This window comes from Varanus komodoensis, unplaced genomic scaffold (genome assembly GCF_004798865.1).
Source record: "Varanus komodoensis strain SLA01 unplaced genomic scaffold, ASM479886v1 scaffold8, whole genome shotgun sequence".
NCBI lineage: Eukaryota > Metazoa > Chordata > Lepidosauria > Squamata > Varanidae > Varanus > Varanus komodoensis.
The window spans coordinates 20,281,826-20,300,685 of NW_025336481.1; the positions used below are offsets into that span (position 1 = coordinate 20,281,826).

The window sequence follows — 18,860 nt, forward strand, 5'->3', positions numbered from 1 at the left end:
ACAATATTGAGTACAGTTTGACTGTTAAGCAAAGTTCACTTTCTGCTCCATTGTTCCTGTTATTAGATTGGCAAAAAGTGCTACTAAGCCATGCAGAATGTCTCTCTGCAGCACCAAGAAGGGAATTTTCCATTTACTTGAAAGGCTTTGGCATAATTTCCACCTTTTAATGCTGATTTTGGGCCCCTGGCTTGCATCTCAGTGTGCTTTCTTTCCACCCCCTCCTTGTGTATGGATTTTAAAGAGTCCTAGTAATTGCCAGTACTAAAGTTTACTGCTCATAAAGCCCCAGAAAGCATTGCTTGTTACTTGAGTAAACCACATAACATATAAAATCTTATAGCAGTTCACTCTGAAGAGAGTTTTATGAGTGGTGTATTTACCATGAGCAGTACGGGGTTTGCAGGATGGCTTCCATCCCATTTTCTGCCCTGTCCTGCCAAGAAAGATCATAAGATGACTCCTGCTGGATCACCAAGGGCTGATCTAGTCCAACATTCTTGGACCAGATACCTGCCCACAGGCAGGACAGGAGGGCAACTGCCACGCATGTTTTGCAGCTCCTGAAGTATAGCGGCATACTGCCACTTGCACTGCATGTAATATATGGACACCATACCTAGTAGCTATTTATCACCTTTTCCTACATGAATTCATCTTCATTCCCTTTAAAGCCATCCCTACATCCTGTTGTACTGCTTCCATAACTTACCTATGTACTATTTGAAATAGAGCATTTTGTCTACGGAATCTCCCACCATTGTGTTTCACTGGATGATCCCAGGGTTTTAGTACCTACCCACTCTTTCCATACCATGAATAATTTTATATACCTGTTCTAGCTTCCCTCACTGACTTTTCCAAGTTGAATCTCTCCAGACCTTGTGACCATCCTTTTGAGGGAATTGCTTCAGTCACTTGATCTTTTTCAGGATCTACAATATTCTTTTTGCAGTACAGTGACTGGAATGATACATGCTATTTCATGTGTGGTTGCCCCTTGCACTTGTATAGGCATAATGATATTCGCTGTTTTATTTTTTATTTCTTTCCCAATGATCCCCAACATGAAATTGTCCTTTTTCACAGTAGCTGCGTGGTGGGTCAGTGTTTTCATCACTGACTATCCAGCACAATCCCCAAATTCTTTTCCTGGTCAGTCATTAGCTCAGACTCCTTCAGGGTATATGTGAAGTTAGACATCACTTTCTATTTACCTACATTAAGCCATATTTGCCATTTTAATGGCCATTCTCCTTTATTAATTTTTATTAAGTAATAGCAATACAATGCAAAATACAAAATACACCCATAACAAAAATTAGAAGAAAATGTACATAAAATAATTTTTATCATATAAATCAGTCAGAGAAAAATAAAATTTAGTTTATTTGATACTAAGCACAAAAGTGTATCCTCACACTTAGATCTTCAGCAACACTATAATTATTTATTCATATTCATCAATACCTTTCTTTTCCTCTACTTCTACTAATATGCTTTCCCTCTTTTTGGATGATCCTCCTCCATCCAAAATTGTATGGAATCATGTGAGGGTTTAATACCCTTCCCTTTTATTAATACATGTTCCACGAACAGCTCCAAATATAATTAAAATTGTCAAACCTTTTTCACCTTAATAATACATGTTAACTTATCACTAACAGCTATATTTCAAAATTCTTTATACCATTCACTTAATTGGAAACCCTGTTATTCCTTCCAGTTCTTTGCTAGTATTAATCAATTTATTAGTAATTCCTTAATATTCAATTTCCATGTATTTTCATGCACTAATGATGATAATGCTATTCCAGGGTCTGCTTCTATATCTAAATTTAATATTTCACTAATTTCCTTAAAATCAGTTTTCCAAAATATCCCAATACTTTCACATTCCCACCACATATGGAAATAGGTACCCAATTTTGAGCACATCACCAATATATATTGTATATTTTTATCTATATAATATAACTTAATTTATACCAATTTTATCAGATACCATTTCCATCTTAATTATAAAATTCTTCCTTAATTCTAATCAACATACTTTTAAATATTCTCTTATCCCATATTCTTCCTTACTTATATGCCTTCCTAAATCTATTTCCCATGATACCTTAAGAAGGCCATTCTCCTAACCCCTTTTGTTATGACCATCTTAAACATTTAATGTCATCAGCGAACTTACTCCTTTCCCCAACTCCAGATCAATTACAAGTGAATTAAAAAGTACTAGTCCATATATAAATCTTTGAGGGATCCCACTTCTATAGCCTTCCAATTCAAGTATTGTCCATTAATTCCTTCTCTCTGCTCCCTTTTCTTTAACCACTTACTGATCTTTCTTCATTTCTTATGCCTGCCAGGTTTGCTCAAAGTCTTTTGAAGGTCTGAATAACCAATGCATACTGAATCACGCTTGTCCACAAGGTTGTTGATATATTCAAAGAACCTAAAGGATTAGTAAGATGGAATTTAACTTTGAAAAAACATGCTGCATCTTCTTCAGCAAAATGCCTTTTTTTACATGTTTGATAATTTTATCTTTAATATTGCTGTCTATTAACTTACACTGGATAGACATTAAACTATAACTGACCTATGCTTTCAAGCATCTCCTGAGATCCCTTTTCAAAAATTGGCATTACATTCTCCACTTTCTAGTCATTTGCTATGGACTGATCTTAGGGACATGTTACATATTTTTGTAAGAGAATCATTGATTTCATATCTGAATACCATCTGGACCTGGTGATTTTTTCTTCAATATGTCAGTAAGGTCTAGACTGAAAAAGAAAGAAATCTGTTACCTATTAAGTGTCCAGATTGAAAAAGGGAGAGGGCTTCTGCACCTTTGATCCATTTGTAGAAAACAGAATTTCAGCAGTGCTAGCTTGTCACTTGCCAAAATGCCCTCTTTCACACCGAGAGCCATCAGTACTGCTTCGCATTCTTAAATGCAGGCTGCTCATTCTGCTGGAATAAGGAACATCACTTCAAAGAAGTGAGCAAAATTAAAAAATAAAAGTTTTCCAAAGGAGAACTGTGTCAGAGTCTTATTTTCAAAAACTGTCCTGTGGCACATTAAACATTAACTTATTATGTCATAAACGTTTATGAAGTAGAGTCCATTTCTTCAGATGTTACCTTCAGTTGACAGGTATATATACACACATGCACATGCAGACACACCAGAGTGTGCACACATTTATGTGCATGCATGTGTGTTTGTGCATGTATGCATGAACACACACCCAGGGGAAACAAATGAGAGCACCAAATGGCAATGAATTACGAAAAGCACAGTCTGTGACAATTCTGTGTAAAGCTTCAACTAGATAAAGTGCCTATTTGGAACAGCAAAAAATGGTGATAACACATTAATTCCAACATTGTTATGTTAACACTTGCAGTAGAATTTGGAAGAAGAAAACCATTTTCTTGGTTCAAACCTAAATCAAATTCTTGTATAACTGTAATTCAGCAATTTTGTGCTGAACGATTCCTTCGAAATTCATATGCTTGGGGAATGGCAACTTTCAATTAGGCATCAAGTATGGCATTCTGGAGGCAGAAATCTTTTCCCACTGGTTTCTGATTGTTGCAGTGTTTGACTTGTGTTGGTTTAATCTTCATCATAATGAGCGGTTAATGTTGTTATGTCCTATAATGCAGCTGCCTGATTGTGGAGTAGCACTGGGGCAAAATTTCCCTCTGGGATTGTTTCAAGCTGGGCTTGTCTTTAAGCAGGGACTGGTGTACTACCTAAGGCCTGAGTGAGAGAAGTATCATTTGTCAGGAAGGGGCTGTGCCAACCACTGGTTTTCTGTCACATTTACTTTTCCATGTGTACTAATCTAGCCTTGTCTGTCTGTTTTTTTACTTCACTGGGAGGCTATTGTAGTTTAAGAAATGCCTGATATAATTCTTTCAAGGGGTCCTTGTTTGACAAGTTGGAACAAACTGTGGTATTAGAAGGCTGCCATATTGTTGGAAACATACAGACTTTGTTAAATCCAGTCTGTGTTTCATGTAGTCAGGTGCCTTTTGTTCTGCTCATCAATGCATTGAATTTTGTGTGAATGTATGAATGCATTTGTATACCTTTTCACACATTCACACTTCTGAAAATGTACACATTCTCCCAAAATACACAGTTTTAGACTTTGGAAATGTACATTTTTGGTTGGTGTTTTATTTTCATGGTTTTCTATAATCAAGTTGTGTAAATTTTCAGAAAGTAAAAGAAAAGTCCACAGATTTGTGGAATCAAGAAAACCTGGTCTGCTGTGAAACTTGAAGGTCGGACTTATAATAATCCAAATTCATTTGAATCCATGGTGGATACCTGTGACATCCTTATGTATCAATGGCTGGCTATAGACAGCAGATCTTGTGGTGCATTCTGTGTAGAAGCTGGAACTGTGTGTATGTGTAATGGTCAAAGAATTTCTAGCATAAAGTGGTGCTTCCTTATATGTCAATTGTGCAGCTGCACGGTAGTGTCCAGAAAGTGTACTTGCTAGATGACCTGATTCCAGATCAGGTTAATGGTAGGTCAGAGTCTCTGAAGTGAAGACTTTCAAGGACTGATGGATCTAGAAAATGAAGATCTTATTTATTTATGTCTTTTAGGCTGTTAAGGCATGCTGTGGAACTTTGCATGTAGCCATGGCAGTGCCACTGAACTGAAGACGCAGGCTTTGGGAAGTGAGCATGCCTCTGTTCAAGGGATCAAACCGGGACTTGAATTAGAATTTTCTTTTTCTACAAAACCCCTCCTTGAGGCATTAGGAATGGTACTGAGAATGAATTGTACTGAGCTTTTCCTGCTGATTCCTTGAAGAATATACTCTTTGGCAGTATTTGTATATTTCTGCTTGCTGTTCTTTGGAAAAATGTGCAGAACAATCAGAATTTATTGTAAGAAACTAAGATTTTAAAGCACATCTCATTATCTTAATTTTGGTACATAATACAAAAACACTTCTACTGAATCCGACACTTTCTTTTGTAAACAACCCCCATAAACAGTTGTAAAATTTAGTAGGGTGATATGTCAGTTGTCCTGTATTTTTTTCAGCTCAGCCAGCTCAATACCAGAAAATTTTAAAACTGCATACATTTAAATCATTGATATTTGGATCTCACTTCCTTAAATATCCAGACCATGCCAAATGAACCTTTAGAGAGTCGACATGACTGAATAGGTCTGATCTGCTAATGATAAGGCTAGTTTTAGTTCCAACGTAATTTTCAAGATGTCATGATTAGTCCAGTGTTAGTTTTGTACCAGCTGTGTTTTCATCTATTCTTTCTCCATAACAGCCTTTGGTCTTGAGTGGTGAATTGCTAGCAGTATGCCAATCATATGGACGAACAGAGGGAGAACTGAGGGGGGTTGCTGAGCAGTGTTGGTCTGGGTAGACATACATATACTGTACATAACATTCTTCCTGTGGGACTCTTGCAAGTATAATCTGAGCTATTCAGTCTTGGAGAGGAAGGAAGTATTTCTCCTCCCTTACAGAAGTGTCCTCAAGTGGAACACTCTCCTTTCCTCCAAAGAAGTAAATGACCCCCATTCACTTATGTGGAAGAAAGCAAAGGGGGGTGCATTTTTGGATAAATTGGACTGGGGCTAAGTTTGCATTCTGAGAGTGATAATGCCAATGTCCCCAGCCACGGAGAAGCAAGAATGAAGGTGGCATAGCCCCACCTCTTCCCTCTGTATATGCTTTTGAATCTGTGGCTGAAGAGACATGATAGTCACTTTTCAGTTCAGCAGCTTGTCTCTTTGGCGGTATGGCCTGCTGAAGCAAAAAACATCCAAGAAAGCTGCTGCTGTTGCGTGTTTTTCATCTGTGAACACACATCACTTCCTTGCATGATGCTAAGGTGCCATTAAAGATTTGTTCTGCTAATCCACATAATGTCCTTGGAATTCTCAGGTTTTTCTCAAAACCACTGAAAATGATAGAGAATATTTCTTTTTCTCCACATAATGTCCTTGGAATTCTCAGGTTTTTCTCAAAACCACTGAAAATGATAGAGAATATTTCTTTTTCTCCTTTCTCCAGTTTCAAAACCCAAATGCTTTCTCACCACCTTTCCGCTTTGGGACGGTTCCCAATGGCAGTACAGAAAGGAACATTCGCAACAATTATGAACTGATGCATGCCTACATGGTGAAGTTCAACCAAAGATCTGTGCAAGATGCTCTGTCCTCATTGAAGACTGGGTGAGAGTGCCTGCTCCAAACTGATCATAATGAATAATGTTGTTAATATAAACTTGGCCGTCTGGGGATTTCTCTTTGGTCTTTAAGGAGCCTTTTCCAAAATATACGAGTAAACCAAAATACACTCTATTCATGACACTGTCTAGCGCAATTGTATCTTCACAGATTTTTGCTTTCTTTGGTTTGATATATGTAAATACCTTAAAAATGATTGCTTCCATCTCTTGTTCTAGTGCATACTTTATGAAAATTCAGTTAATAGGTCTGTGGAAACAATGCCTTAAGCTGCAATGAAATAACCACAACCAGAATTCACCGAGAATACATATGATGTAGTATTCATTCTTCCTATATCATGTAAAGAAATCAGTCAGATAGGGATGAGAACCAGTATTATATGAGAGCAACTCTGCGCATTACTATTACTGCAGAAAAATTCACATGTTGCACTGGCGTTTTCCACAATAATCACAAAGGGATATTATACCTGCCAATATAAATAAAATATCATGCATGCCTTAAGTATCTAACTATACTGCATGCATGTTTGGGTATTTGTGAAGGCCCCACACCACTGCTGTAGTGGCTCCCTGCATGGCCGAGGTTATTTCTTGAGAAGCCTCCATGGCAGTGCAGTACATTCCTCAGAGCAACTGGTCTTGGCCAGTACATTTTCCACATAAGGTATCTGACCCATGTGCTGCTAAGCCACTTAAGTGCATTGCCAAGTCTGTTCCAGTGTGCCTGGAGCTGATTGTTCAAATCTTCCTCCCCAGTCTGTATTAATCCAATAATTCTACGGGCAGGGAGAGGATTCCTTTTCCTGATGCACATTCTGTTCCCCTCAGGACACAGGAAAAATGGTACATTATGTTAACATGAGTGCCTTCATGCCTGGCTTTCAAAGAACTGCTCCTCTGGTCACCTGTACCAAGGAAGCATTTTGTCCATAGGAGCAGACAGGGTAGCCTTTGTAAACAGGAAGAGAACTGACCCCCTGCAACCCTATTTTTCTGGCTGTTACAAACTATTAAACAGAATGCATGAGTGAGTAAAAATGTGGTCAGTTAGTAACTTTTGTAGCTTTCAGGTGGTGGGGGTTTACAGCAATTGATTTCTAAGTTCTCTTTGTTTCCACCATTATATCTTAATTTTGTTTCATATCAGAAATGTTCCTATTCTATCATAATCTCAGCTTCACTTGTTATTGGGGCTTTCTGCTCTCACTTCATTGAAAAAGGCACTAAAGCTCTTGTGCTTATCCTCACCACAACAAAAGTAAAAAGCAGTTGCAAGTCCACATGACTTGGTAAAAGCCAATCTACTGCAAAATCAGCAGGCTAGTTAAACAGAAATCCACATTTATTTGAATCCATTGCAAATATTGCCGACAACCTTAGTCACTCATAGTACCAGCATAGTATGAGAAATGCAGTCGGTGTAAACATTCTTTGTGTTGGTACTAGAGCTGTTCACAAAGGAACTCTTAGAATTCTCTGTCCTATTTATGAACCAGGAAATTGGGAATCCCATTGCACCACATTTTTTCAGGGCAAAGAAAAAAATGTCAAGAGTTTCTCAGTGCTGGAACTTAGCATTAACAGTGGGAAAGCTTTCTTCCTTGCAAAGGTTCCGCCTTACCCCACCACACTTTTGGCTGCCACTGCAATTGGCAAATGCAGCAGTTGTGTGAGCAGCCTGCCAGCCATTTTGCATCCCGTTGTGCTCGGGTGTGGTAGGGGAGGGTGGAATGGCCATAAGCAAATTGGTGGATGCACTTTGGAGAATATTCGGTAAGTGGACTTTTTCTAAGCAGCTGAGAAAAAGGAAAATCTCAGGAAGTTGCTCAGAAAATGCCTTCTGAGAAATTTCAGTGCAGTTCCAGTTGGTACTGGGAATGCTTTTGAATCGGTACTGATTTCATTCCTCAGTTTGAGGTTAGTGGGGCAATGTAAGGCTGAAGTTAGTGCCCTTAGAGGGAGGCATAACTCTATCTCCTAACCACTCATCATTTTTAAAGACGCCCATGGGACTTTTCACGGGAGCAGGGGACTTGGCCACATCTAATCTGAGTAATTACATTTTGCTTAGCACCATGACTCTAGCTCTGCTTTACTGCTTTAATTCAGTGTGTAGTTATGGTAGGCGTGTTGGTCTGTGGTTGCTGCATACTATTCACAGCTGGAGAAGGAAGTCTTACTCTGTAGTGCATATAGTGTCCATACATCAGCAGAATATATCTTTAGTCTCTTTAAGCTGGAAGATGGTGTGGACACTGGCATTACAACTATTCTCTGCCTTGTATGGCATCCTTTGGGGGCGGTTTTGTTCTGTCTTGTTTTGTTTATTATCTGAAGTTAAAATTGAGTTCTGCAGTATGTGCTAACTGAAGTTTGCACAGACTCTGCCCTTCACTGTTTTCTCTTTTGGTTCTTTACTATGCAGGAAGCTGGATGCCTTTATTTATGATGCCGCTGTGCTAAATTACATGGCTGGCAGAGATGAAGGCTGCAAACTGGTGACAATTGGCAGTGGGAAGGTCTTTGCTTCCACGGGTTATGGCATTGCCATCCAGAAGAATTCGGGCTGGAAACGTCAAGTGGATCTTGCAATCTTGCAGCTTTTTGGTGATGGTAAGTGATCTTGTACCTTCAGTGAGCAGAATTCATATTCCTTTTTTTAAAACCAGCAGATAGTAATCCTATCAATTTTCATTATTTACTCAAATCCTATGGACCTCTGAGATCTCCTGGTAGTTTTGCTCCATAGCTCATTCATCCATCCATTCATTTATAGATTAACATATGATCTTTGACTGGCAGTTCTCAAGGCGGCTTACCCTCAGAAGTAGCGTTAAGGGGAATACTTCTTAAATAGACTCCTTAAATAGCACTGAAGGACAAAGGTAATAAGAGCTAAACTTGTCTGTTGTCATTGACCTAAGCATCTCAAATGAAGAATTGGTTAAAAATGTAACAATTAAAAAAATGTTGGCAGCTTTTCAGAATATCGTTAAGGAATTAACAAATGTTGGGGGGGGGGGGGGGGGGGCGGGCAAAAAAGATAAACATTTTTATTATTTCCCTAGCCTTCTCCAGAAATAATTTCTAGTGTCAGAACTAATATAAATGCATAATTAGAAATGTAACTGGGGGCTGGAAGGGAATTAATTTATTTACTAAATGGTTTGGGCATTCTGACGTAAAACACAGCATGAAATATTTCTTAACCTTTTCAGTTTTTTCACTTGGTATTGCTCCTTTTAAAAGGGGCAGAAGTGAAAAGATGATTTTCCTCTTGGAAAAATCTTTCTTCACAATTGATCCTTTCTACCTGTTTCTCTCAAAATCTATAAGGCAATTAATTAGTGTCTGTTTATTTGTATACCATTTTTCCATGACAAACTTTCTCACAACAACATTAAAAAAGTTTGCATAATAAAATATAGCAACTTCTTAAGATAATTCTCTAACACTTAGAAGAAATAATAGCAACATTTTGATAATTAATAATCTAAATTTTGCCAGGCCAACCCTAAGGTTAAACAAGTCATTAATAAATACTTCATACTATGGCATAAGAATAGATTGCAGGAACAAAATTCAAATACCTGGAAAAAATACATTTCCCTAAAACGAAATGTTGTCCGAGCGACGAATAAGACCACCTCTATCTTTTTAGCAGGCAGGGAAGCAGGGAAATCCATCTTCCAAATAATTACACACTTCAAACTATATTGTAGCAGCAAAGAGGTAGAAATTGCAATGTTCTTACAAAGAACTTAGGTTTTGCAAAACTAGCTAATTTCCTCTCCAGGATCTTATAAAGCATGTAGAGTTTATGCATGGTTCAATAATTCCAAACCCTTAAAGGTGGCTTCACTGAGTGGTTCACAACAATCCTAAAAACAGGAACAGTGATACAGTGCAAAGAGCACAAACATAAGGGAGCCTCGTGGCTAATCGGGTGGGATAAAAATCTAATAAATAAACACAATGCACAGAATTTAAAGCACTAAAAACCATTTTTCAATACAGCTAAACTAGTATGAAGGCCCTCCATATGCCATTAGATGGCACTGAATTTCTTGGAGTATAGTGTAGTCTTAATATACATAATAGACTGGGGCCACCAGTAAGAAAGCCCTCCTCACTTCCACCCTCCAAGACTCTGTTACAGGTGGAGGAGGGCCTCATATGTTTTACTTTGGGTGTATGTTACAATATTTTCTGGGAAAGCAATGTATGATCCAAGAGATCCCCCAAACAAGCAGAGTATGAACTATCTTTGTAATACATTTGTATCCTGCCTTACTTTGTACGATCTATCATACTAAGTCTAGTTGATTTTTGTGGGTTGACATGACATCCGAAAAACCTGGAAAACATGTATGAAATGGAGCATTAATCAGGACAAGACATGGGATAAAATGCAGATACAATTTGTCATATAAATAGGTATGTGGAAAGGTTTAGTGCTGAAATACCCTGAGGCAGGCCTGCAAAACATAATGAACACCCATTCTGAATTATATATCACAGCTTACCAGGAACTTGATAAACTTGGTTTTTGTGTTTGCCTTATGTTACAAAATTTGCTATTTGATTTGCTTTAGGGTGGGCATCAGGTCCCTGACAAGTCCCATATATAATATGTGAGCTCTGTTGGGTTGGTGGGTCAAAGACTTGCAGACTCGGGTGAAGAGATTTTGTTTTGTCACTGTTGGCTGAAAACTGAGGTCAGACTAGATGTGGGACAATCATATGTGTATTTCAGGTATCTGCCCTGGAGGAAGGAAACAGGATTGATTGATCGATCGATCAATCGTTCGATCATTCATTCAATTTATATGCCACCCATTAACAACAGGCTCTCTGGGCAGCTCACAACACAATAAATAACATTCATCATCAATTAAGAACAATGCAATTCATTAAAATAATTCATGTAATTCATGTAAAATCAGTCAATAAGTAACAATAAAATCAAATTGAATAACAACAATCAATCAATATATATTAAAATAGCCAAACAAGGTAAAAAGTATGCACTAGAAATTCATCTGACATTAAGATCAGAAGCGGCAGCAGCAACAACATAATCCATTAAAACTGTTAAACCACTAAACCAAGCAAACAAAACAGGATGAAACAGAACAGCTCACCCATCAAAATAAGCACAAAAAAGATGGGTTTTCAGTTGGCATGTAAAAGAATACAAAGTTGGCCCCAGCTGAATCTCACAAACGGAGCACAAAGAAGGCCCTCCTTCTTACCACCTCTCTTGCTTCACTGGGAGGAGGAATATGGAGAAGAGTCTCCAATGATGACCACAGCAATTGGGTTGGTATGTATGGAGGTAGATGTTCTCTCACATACCGTTTAGTTTTACTAGCTGCATTATTGTACCTCACTTTTCTAGCTGAGAGTTCTGAGTCATTTGATTCTTAAGAAATGCATGTTGTCTTTTCCAAATTTATTGAGTTAAATGTTACACTGATCCATGATTTCCTTTATGGGTTCATTTCTGATTATTGGGATTTCAATGTATACAAGAACTGTTGTTTCAAACAGCAATTGGTATGTACCTTTTTTGTCATACTATAAGCATCCATAGAATTAAACAAAAGCAACTACAACCCTAAAGCTTCCAACATGAATGAATTTGGTTGTTTATAAACATACAGAACCTTGAAATTGCATAGTCTGCTTACTCATTTATATGGCAGAAATATATTTATATGGCATAAAATGTTTTTGCAGGTAAGCTTTGAGCCAGGGCCTTACTGGTGTTTTCAAAAGGGCTGCTGCTGCAGAGTACAAGAAGAGCCCTGCTGGATCTGGCCGAGGGTTCATCCAGTCCAGCATTCTGTTCACACAGTGGCAGCAGTGGAGTAACACTCTTGCACTGTGTTTCCCACTAACTGGTATTCAGAGGTCCTCTGATACTGGATGTAGCATAGAGCACTCTTGACCAGTTTGCTTAATCCCCTTTGAAGCCATCTACTTGACAGTTAATGTTACCTCTTGTGGTAGCGAATGCCATTGTTTAACTATGGACAGTGTGAAGAAGCACTTCTTTTTATCTGTCCTGAATCTCACACTAATCAGCTTCATAGGATTACTCTGTCTACTTTCTTATTGTAGGTTGTTTATAAATCAGAAATAATGGCTAAAATATGGCTTGGTTAAGCTAGGCATTCTGTAATCAACCACAGAGATGGAAGCAATAAAAAACCCACACAATCTACAAACAACAGACCACACTATGCAATTCAGGCTGTGTTGTGCCACACCAAGTTGTACCAGACCAAAATATCTGTAGAGCAAACAGCCCCAGATGACTTGGACAAATATCTGTTAATGAGGACCCACAAATTTGTCTGCCATACACGCTGGATTACCCAGCATGTGGATCAAAAATATAATAATATACATCCAAATGTTAATGGAACTTCCTTCCCAAAGGAATGGACTTTATTCAAAACAACTGTAGGCACATTCTGCCTCACTTTCCGATATGCTGCATGTTTCTGTATCTATGGAGTAGTATTTTATTTGTTCTGCTTTATTATCTCTAATGGAATGTAAGTGACACTTTTTAATATAATAAACTTGTTTGTAGTTTCCATATGAATATTTGACTTATGGCACATGATATTGAATTTGCAGAGATAAATCTATTGTTATTTGACTTACAACCACCAAATATATGGCAAGTCTAGTCTAGTGGAGAGCAAAATAAACTGTGACCTGAATACAAAACCAGGACTCACTTGTGGGTTTTGGCAAGTCACTGCAAGCAACATTTCATGGAAAAAAATGGATGTAATAGGAGCTGATCCTAAAGAATTTTTGTGAGGGCCACTAGTATGAATATTTTTTTCATATTAAGTGTGCTTAAAAAATTAATGTTCTAATCACTGCCCTTAAATCTCATCCAATGTTCACTTTTTTTCCTTCCCATTTATCTTTCCAGGGGAGATGGAGGAGCTAGAAGCTCTCTGGCTCACTGGCATTTGCCACAATGAGAAGAATGAGGTAATGAGCAGCCAGCTAGACATCGATAACATGGCAGGAGTCTTCTATATGTTGGGAGCAGCCATGGCCCTCAGCCTCATCACCTTCATCTGTGAACATCTCTTTTATTGGCAGTTCCGCCACTGCTTCATGGGTGTCTGCTCCGGCAAGCCTGGTGTTGTGTTCTCCATCAGCAGGGTGAGATTTTTCAACCAAAAGGAATGAAGAGAGATCACCATGACCATTCCCTCCATTCCAGCACAATATTATGTATTATGCTGTTTCCCCTCTCCATCTTTGCTGGACCAGGCATCTTCACAAAGATGGTGCTGGGGACAATGCTACCAAATTTGGGTTGGGAGCATGGAGTGACAATTGCCACATTTGGTGGGGTGGGGGAGCACCATCTTGTGACCCCAGGCATGCTTCTGGAAATATTGCTACATCATCATGTAGCGTTTTATCCAGAGACATTTCAGCCCGTAGTTTTACAGTGATTGACATATGGGTTGTCATTTGCAATCAAGGAAGTTTAGATTTTTCCAAGAGAAGGAAAAGAAAGCCAGCAGCAGTGGGCTGGTGGGGACCCCAACAACTATCAAATAGCCTCATCCATCTTGTCAAAATTAAATAACTTCCCATACTGAAAAGTGTAAGAACTTTTCCCTCTGGCACCTCAAACCTTTTGCATTATTCAGGGATGGATTTTGTCCTCATCTTCCAAAAGTATTGAAAAAAATCAGGAAAAATTATTTACCTGCAAGGTGAAATGCTCCAAAGAATCTATTTAAACTTTGGGATGGACTTTTACAGAGAATAATCTGACTTATATAATCCTTTCCCAAGTTTCTGGGCAGGTTTTACTGAGGGTTAAGAAGGGGCATTTTTCTCTAAATAACCTTCTCTTCCCCACAGTATATCATATGTGTGAATTTCTTTTTGCCCCAGTTATAAATAAACTTGTATCCCGAAATGCTTCTCCTTTTTATTTTATCATTGCACATATTCTAGTCATGTTCTCTCCAGCATATAGTTCATAGTTTTAAAATCTGGCATTAATTGCACTGAGCATTCCCAATTGGAATGGAACAGTAGAAATATGCATTCTTTTATGGATACAATATTAAATAGTTTTACATCCTACTAACATAAGCTCTGATGGAATCCAGTTTGTTGCTGAATATATATTTGATTCAGTTCCCCTTCCCATGTCCAAGGAGATCTTCCCGTTACTTATGGTAACCAATAAGGCAGCACATTTTGCTGTGGGAAAGTACTACAGCTTAACTAATACTCCATTGTTGAATCTCAATGAATTATATTACTTTCTTGTGAATAAATGAACTAAATGCTTGTGTGAAAACTGTCCTTCCTGTCATAAGTTCATGTGTTTGAAGCTTTCTCAGATCAAAGATGGTTTGGAAGTAATAATGTAAGCTTAAAATACACAAATGTGGATTCTTTCATTTTTAGGCTATTTGTTTAACAGACTTAGTTCTGCATTACAAAACTGTGATTAACATTCAGGATGCTCTTAAAATGACAGATTATGTGACCAGAAAAGCCAATATCAGATATTGGACAAAGGAAGGCAAAGTAATTTTGGATGAAAAATTCTGTTTTATTCATATATCTTTCCCTTGACTGGCAAAGAAGAGCTGAATCCCATGTAGCATAGTGTGTAAGCAGTTATGATCAAGATGAATAGGTCTGGAGGCTATGTAGAAGAACAGGAGCCTGTGCCAAATGGACTAATAGCTTGCACTCCTTGAAGTCCTGGCCTGGTAATATGCACTTCCTTGGTGAGCAAATCTTTTCTCGGTCATGTTCCCAAGATCCTAAAGAATATTTCCAAAGGGAAGCATTGGCCTGTTCTAGGGCAATAGGGATGTCAGGTATCTGACCCAGAAGTTAACTGGGCATCAGTGTATTGAATTAAACAGTGATAGTCCATGTGTATTCAGCTTCACAATCATCTTCAGATGTCTTGTAATAATAATCTAGGGTTATGAGAACTATGGAAGACAGTGTCTGAGTCCTTCAGACTCAGAAAGGACTGCAATTGGTGAATAAAATATAAGTGATAAACAGCATTCCAAGCCACAGCTGCCAAGAGTAATATGTGGTTCGGAAGCACTTCTGAGCTGCACACCTAATCTTTTAGGAATGTTGACAACCATGCCTAAGAAAAATAGACCAGCTACTTTAATAAAGAGCTGAAGAGATTTCTAGAATCATTGCAATATAAAGATGAAAGAGAAAATAGAGGATACAATTCCAGAGCAAAAAGTGCAAAAACACAGAGAGGAAGCGAAGAATGATTCTGATCATTCCACTGCTTAATGATTTCCAAAACCTAGAAGATCGTATGATGGGGTGAACTACTAGCCAGATTGGAGGATTCCTGTTTAGCCAAAGACAGGGCTCTGAGCCCTCCTGATTCTGCAAACTCCTTTGCTATACTTTCCTCTGCTAACCTCTCTTTGTTCTTTGTTTTCCATTACAGGGTATTTACAGCTGCATTCATGGAGTGGCTATTGAGGACCGCCATTCTTCTATGAACTCCCCCACTGCCACCATGAACAATACCCATTCGAACATTTTGCGCCTGCTCCGAACAGCAAAGAACATGGCAAACCTTTCAGGTGTCAATGGCTCACCACAAAGTGCCCTGGATTTCATCCGCCGCGAATCTTCTGTCTATGATATCTCTGAGCACCGCCGCAGCTTCACTCACTCTGACTGCAAGTCTTATAACAACCCCCCCTGTGAGGAGAACCTGTTTAGTGATTATATTAGTGAGGTGGAAAGGACCTTTGGCAACCTGCAGCTGAAAGAAAGTAATGTCTATCAAGACCATTATCACCACCACCATCGCCCCCATAGCATAGGTAGTGCCAGCTCCATTGATGGACTCTATGACTGTGACAATCCACCCTTCTCTGCACAGCCTCGGTCTCTCAGTAAGAAGCCATTGGATATTGGTTTGCCACCAACCAAACATGGCCAGCTAGGTGACCTCTATGGCAAGTTGTCTTTCAAGAGTGACCGATATAGTGGAGGAGGGGCACATGATGACTTGATCCGTTCAGATGTCTCAGACATCTCTACTCACACAGTGACTTATGGCAACATTGAAGGCAATGCTGCAAAGCGGCGGAAACAGCAGTATAAGGATAGTCTAAAGAAACGACCGGCCTCAGCCAAGTCACGGAGAGAGTTTGATGAGATTGAATTGGCTTATCGTCGGCGTCCCCGTTCCCCTGATCATAAGCGCTACTTCAGGGACAAGGAAGGGCTAAGGGATTTTTATTTGGACCAGTTCCGGGCTAAGGAGAATTCACCGCACTGGGAACACGTGGATCTGACAGATATTTACAAAGAGCGTGGTGATGACTTTAAGCACGACACTATAGGGGGAGCGGGGACGTGTCCTAATAGGACCCACCACAAACATGGGTCGGGGGAATTTGGAGCAAATAATGAGCACAAGCACAGTGTTGTAAGTGGGGTACCAGCACCATGGGAGAAAAACCTCACCAATCTTGATTGGGAGGAACGACCAGGGGCAAATTATTGCCGTAGTTGCCCATCTAAGCTACATAACTACACCCCGACCATGGTGGGGCAGAATTCCACCCGTCAGCCATGCATCCGGTGTGAAGCCTGCAAGAAAGCAGGTAACCTCTATGACATCAGTGAGGACAACTCCCTCCAAGAGCTGGACCAGCCCTCTGCTCCTGTGCCGGTGGCAACCAGCACCTCCTCTACCAAGTATCCTCAGAGCCCTTCCAATTCTGCCTCCAAGGTACAGAAGAAGAATCGCAACAAGCTGCGCCGACAGCACTCCTATGACACGTTTGTGGATCTGCAAAAAGAAGAAGCAGCCCTGGCCCCCCGCAGTGTGAGCCTGAAGGACAAGGGCCGCTTTTTGGAGGGAAGCCCCTATGCCCATATGTTTGAGATGCCAGCAAGCGAGTCTACTTTTGCCAACAACAAGTCCTCAGTGCCCGCCACCAGCCACCATCACCACAACAATCCTGGCATTAGTAGTGGTTATATGCTCAGCAAGTCTCTCTACCCTGACCGGGTCACTCAAAACCCTTTTATCCCCACTTTTGGGGATGACCAGTGCTTGCTTCATGGCAGCAAATCCTATTTCTTCAGGCAGCCTGTGGTGGCAGGGGGGCCCAAGGCCAGGCCAGACTTCCGAGCCATTGTGACCAACAAGCCAGTGGTCTCGGCCCTTCATGGGGCTGTGCCAGCCCGTTTCCAGAAGGACATCTGTATAGGGAACCAGTCCAACCCCTGTGTGCCTAACAACAAAAACCCCAGGGCTTTCAATGGCTCCAGCAACGGGCATGTTTATGAGAAACTTTCCAGTATCGAGTCTGATGTCTGAGTGATGGGGAAAACGCATGGGAGGGGATGGTGCAGGAAACGCAAAGTGTGGGAGGGGCAGGTGGTGGGTTCAGACCTAGTTCCCATTTGCTACTCTTCTGCTGCTCTCTTTTTCTTTGTGGAATCCTGGAGTTCTGCGTAGGCAGCACTGATGAGAAGTGCCACTTCTTTCTTTCCCTACTTCCTCCACCCCGATGATCTCTTTACATTTCCTCATTCACAATTCCATTCCTGGCCATCACATGTCAGAGCTTAGTAGCCAAGATTGTGTTTTCACCATTGGAAAGGCAGGACTTGTATAAGGTGAGGTCAACCCATGAGTGGGGCCAACAGCCAGAGAGCTTGAGGTTGCCCTAGCACAAAATGGTAATGCTTAGTAGAGATGTGAGAACGTGGCCTAGGGTGGAGAATGGAAGTGATGGAACAGAGATGATGAAGATGGAGTTCTTCTTGCATTTGTCCTTTTAAGCAAAATTGATGTGATCCAAGTAGAGCAGGGTCAGCTTAATGCATTGTGTGTTGATTATGTGCAAAGATGCATTCAATTTTTATTTTTGGTGAAGACTGTTGGATAAAGGCTGAAATATAGAGTTGCATCTACATACTAAAGACAAAATGCTCAGCAATGTTGACATCTTTACTGTGAGGAGGAGTGGTGTGACATGTAAGCAGATCTGGACAGTAGCCCAGTTACACAAATGTAGCGAGGGTCCCCTCTGAGAGATAATGTGGAATGCTAGAAGAGAATACCAGTGAGATCAGGAAAAGTCTTCAGGAAATGAAGAAGTAGGGCCCCAGTGGAGGGGAGAGTGACAGGTTTGACCCTACTCATGAACAGCTCATTGTTATTTTTGGAATCACAAACTCACAGACATGAGTTGGCTTATGCACAGTAATAATTTACGTGAAATATCGATGATGGAAACAATCTGAGTTTATTTTTGCTAAACTATTGAGTTGACAAACGCAGCAGAGCAAGCCTTTTGCAATGCACAGGAATAAAAAGGACCACAAAGGAAAAGGGCTGGCAACTTCTGATGGATTGAATATGGGAGGGATATGCTTGTCATACGAAGTGAGTTTAGAAGGGGGAAAAAGGCTTTCTCTGCTGATGGAGCTGAGGTATTTTCTCCAAGTAGGGTACAAGAAGGTGGTGCTTCTGCTGGTGGGAATAGGGCCAGCACAACTCAGAC

The 18,860-nt window shown here is 39.9% G+C and overlaps 1 protein-coding gene across 1 annotated transcript in view; it reads left to right on the forward strand.

The window, feature by feature from the left end:
* Positions 1-17,668, forward strand: part of GRIN2B (glutamate ionotropic receptor NMDA type subunit 2B) — a 263,568-nt gene extending 245,900 nt beyond the window's left edge. The window contains exons 10-13 of the mRNA XM_044455269.1: positions 6,087-6,247; positions 8,693-8,880; positions 13,226-13,464; positions 15,773-17,668. Coding sequence (XP_044311204.1) covers positions 6,087-6,247; positions 8,693-8,880; positions 13,226-13,464; positions 15,773-17,668 — 2,484 coding nt within the window. The remainder of the gene's footprint in view (positions 1-6,086; positions 6,248-8,692; positions 8,881-13,225; positions 13,465-15,772) is intronic.
* The last annotated feature ends 1,192 nt before the right edge of the window (positions 17,669-18,860 follow it).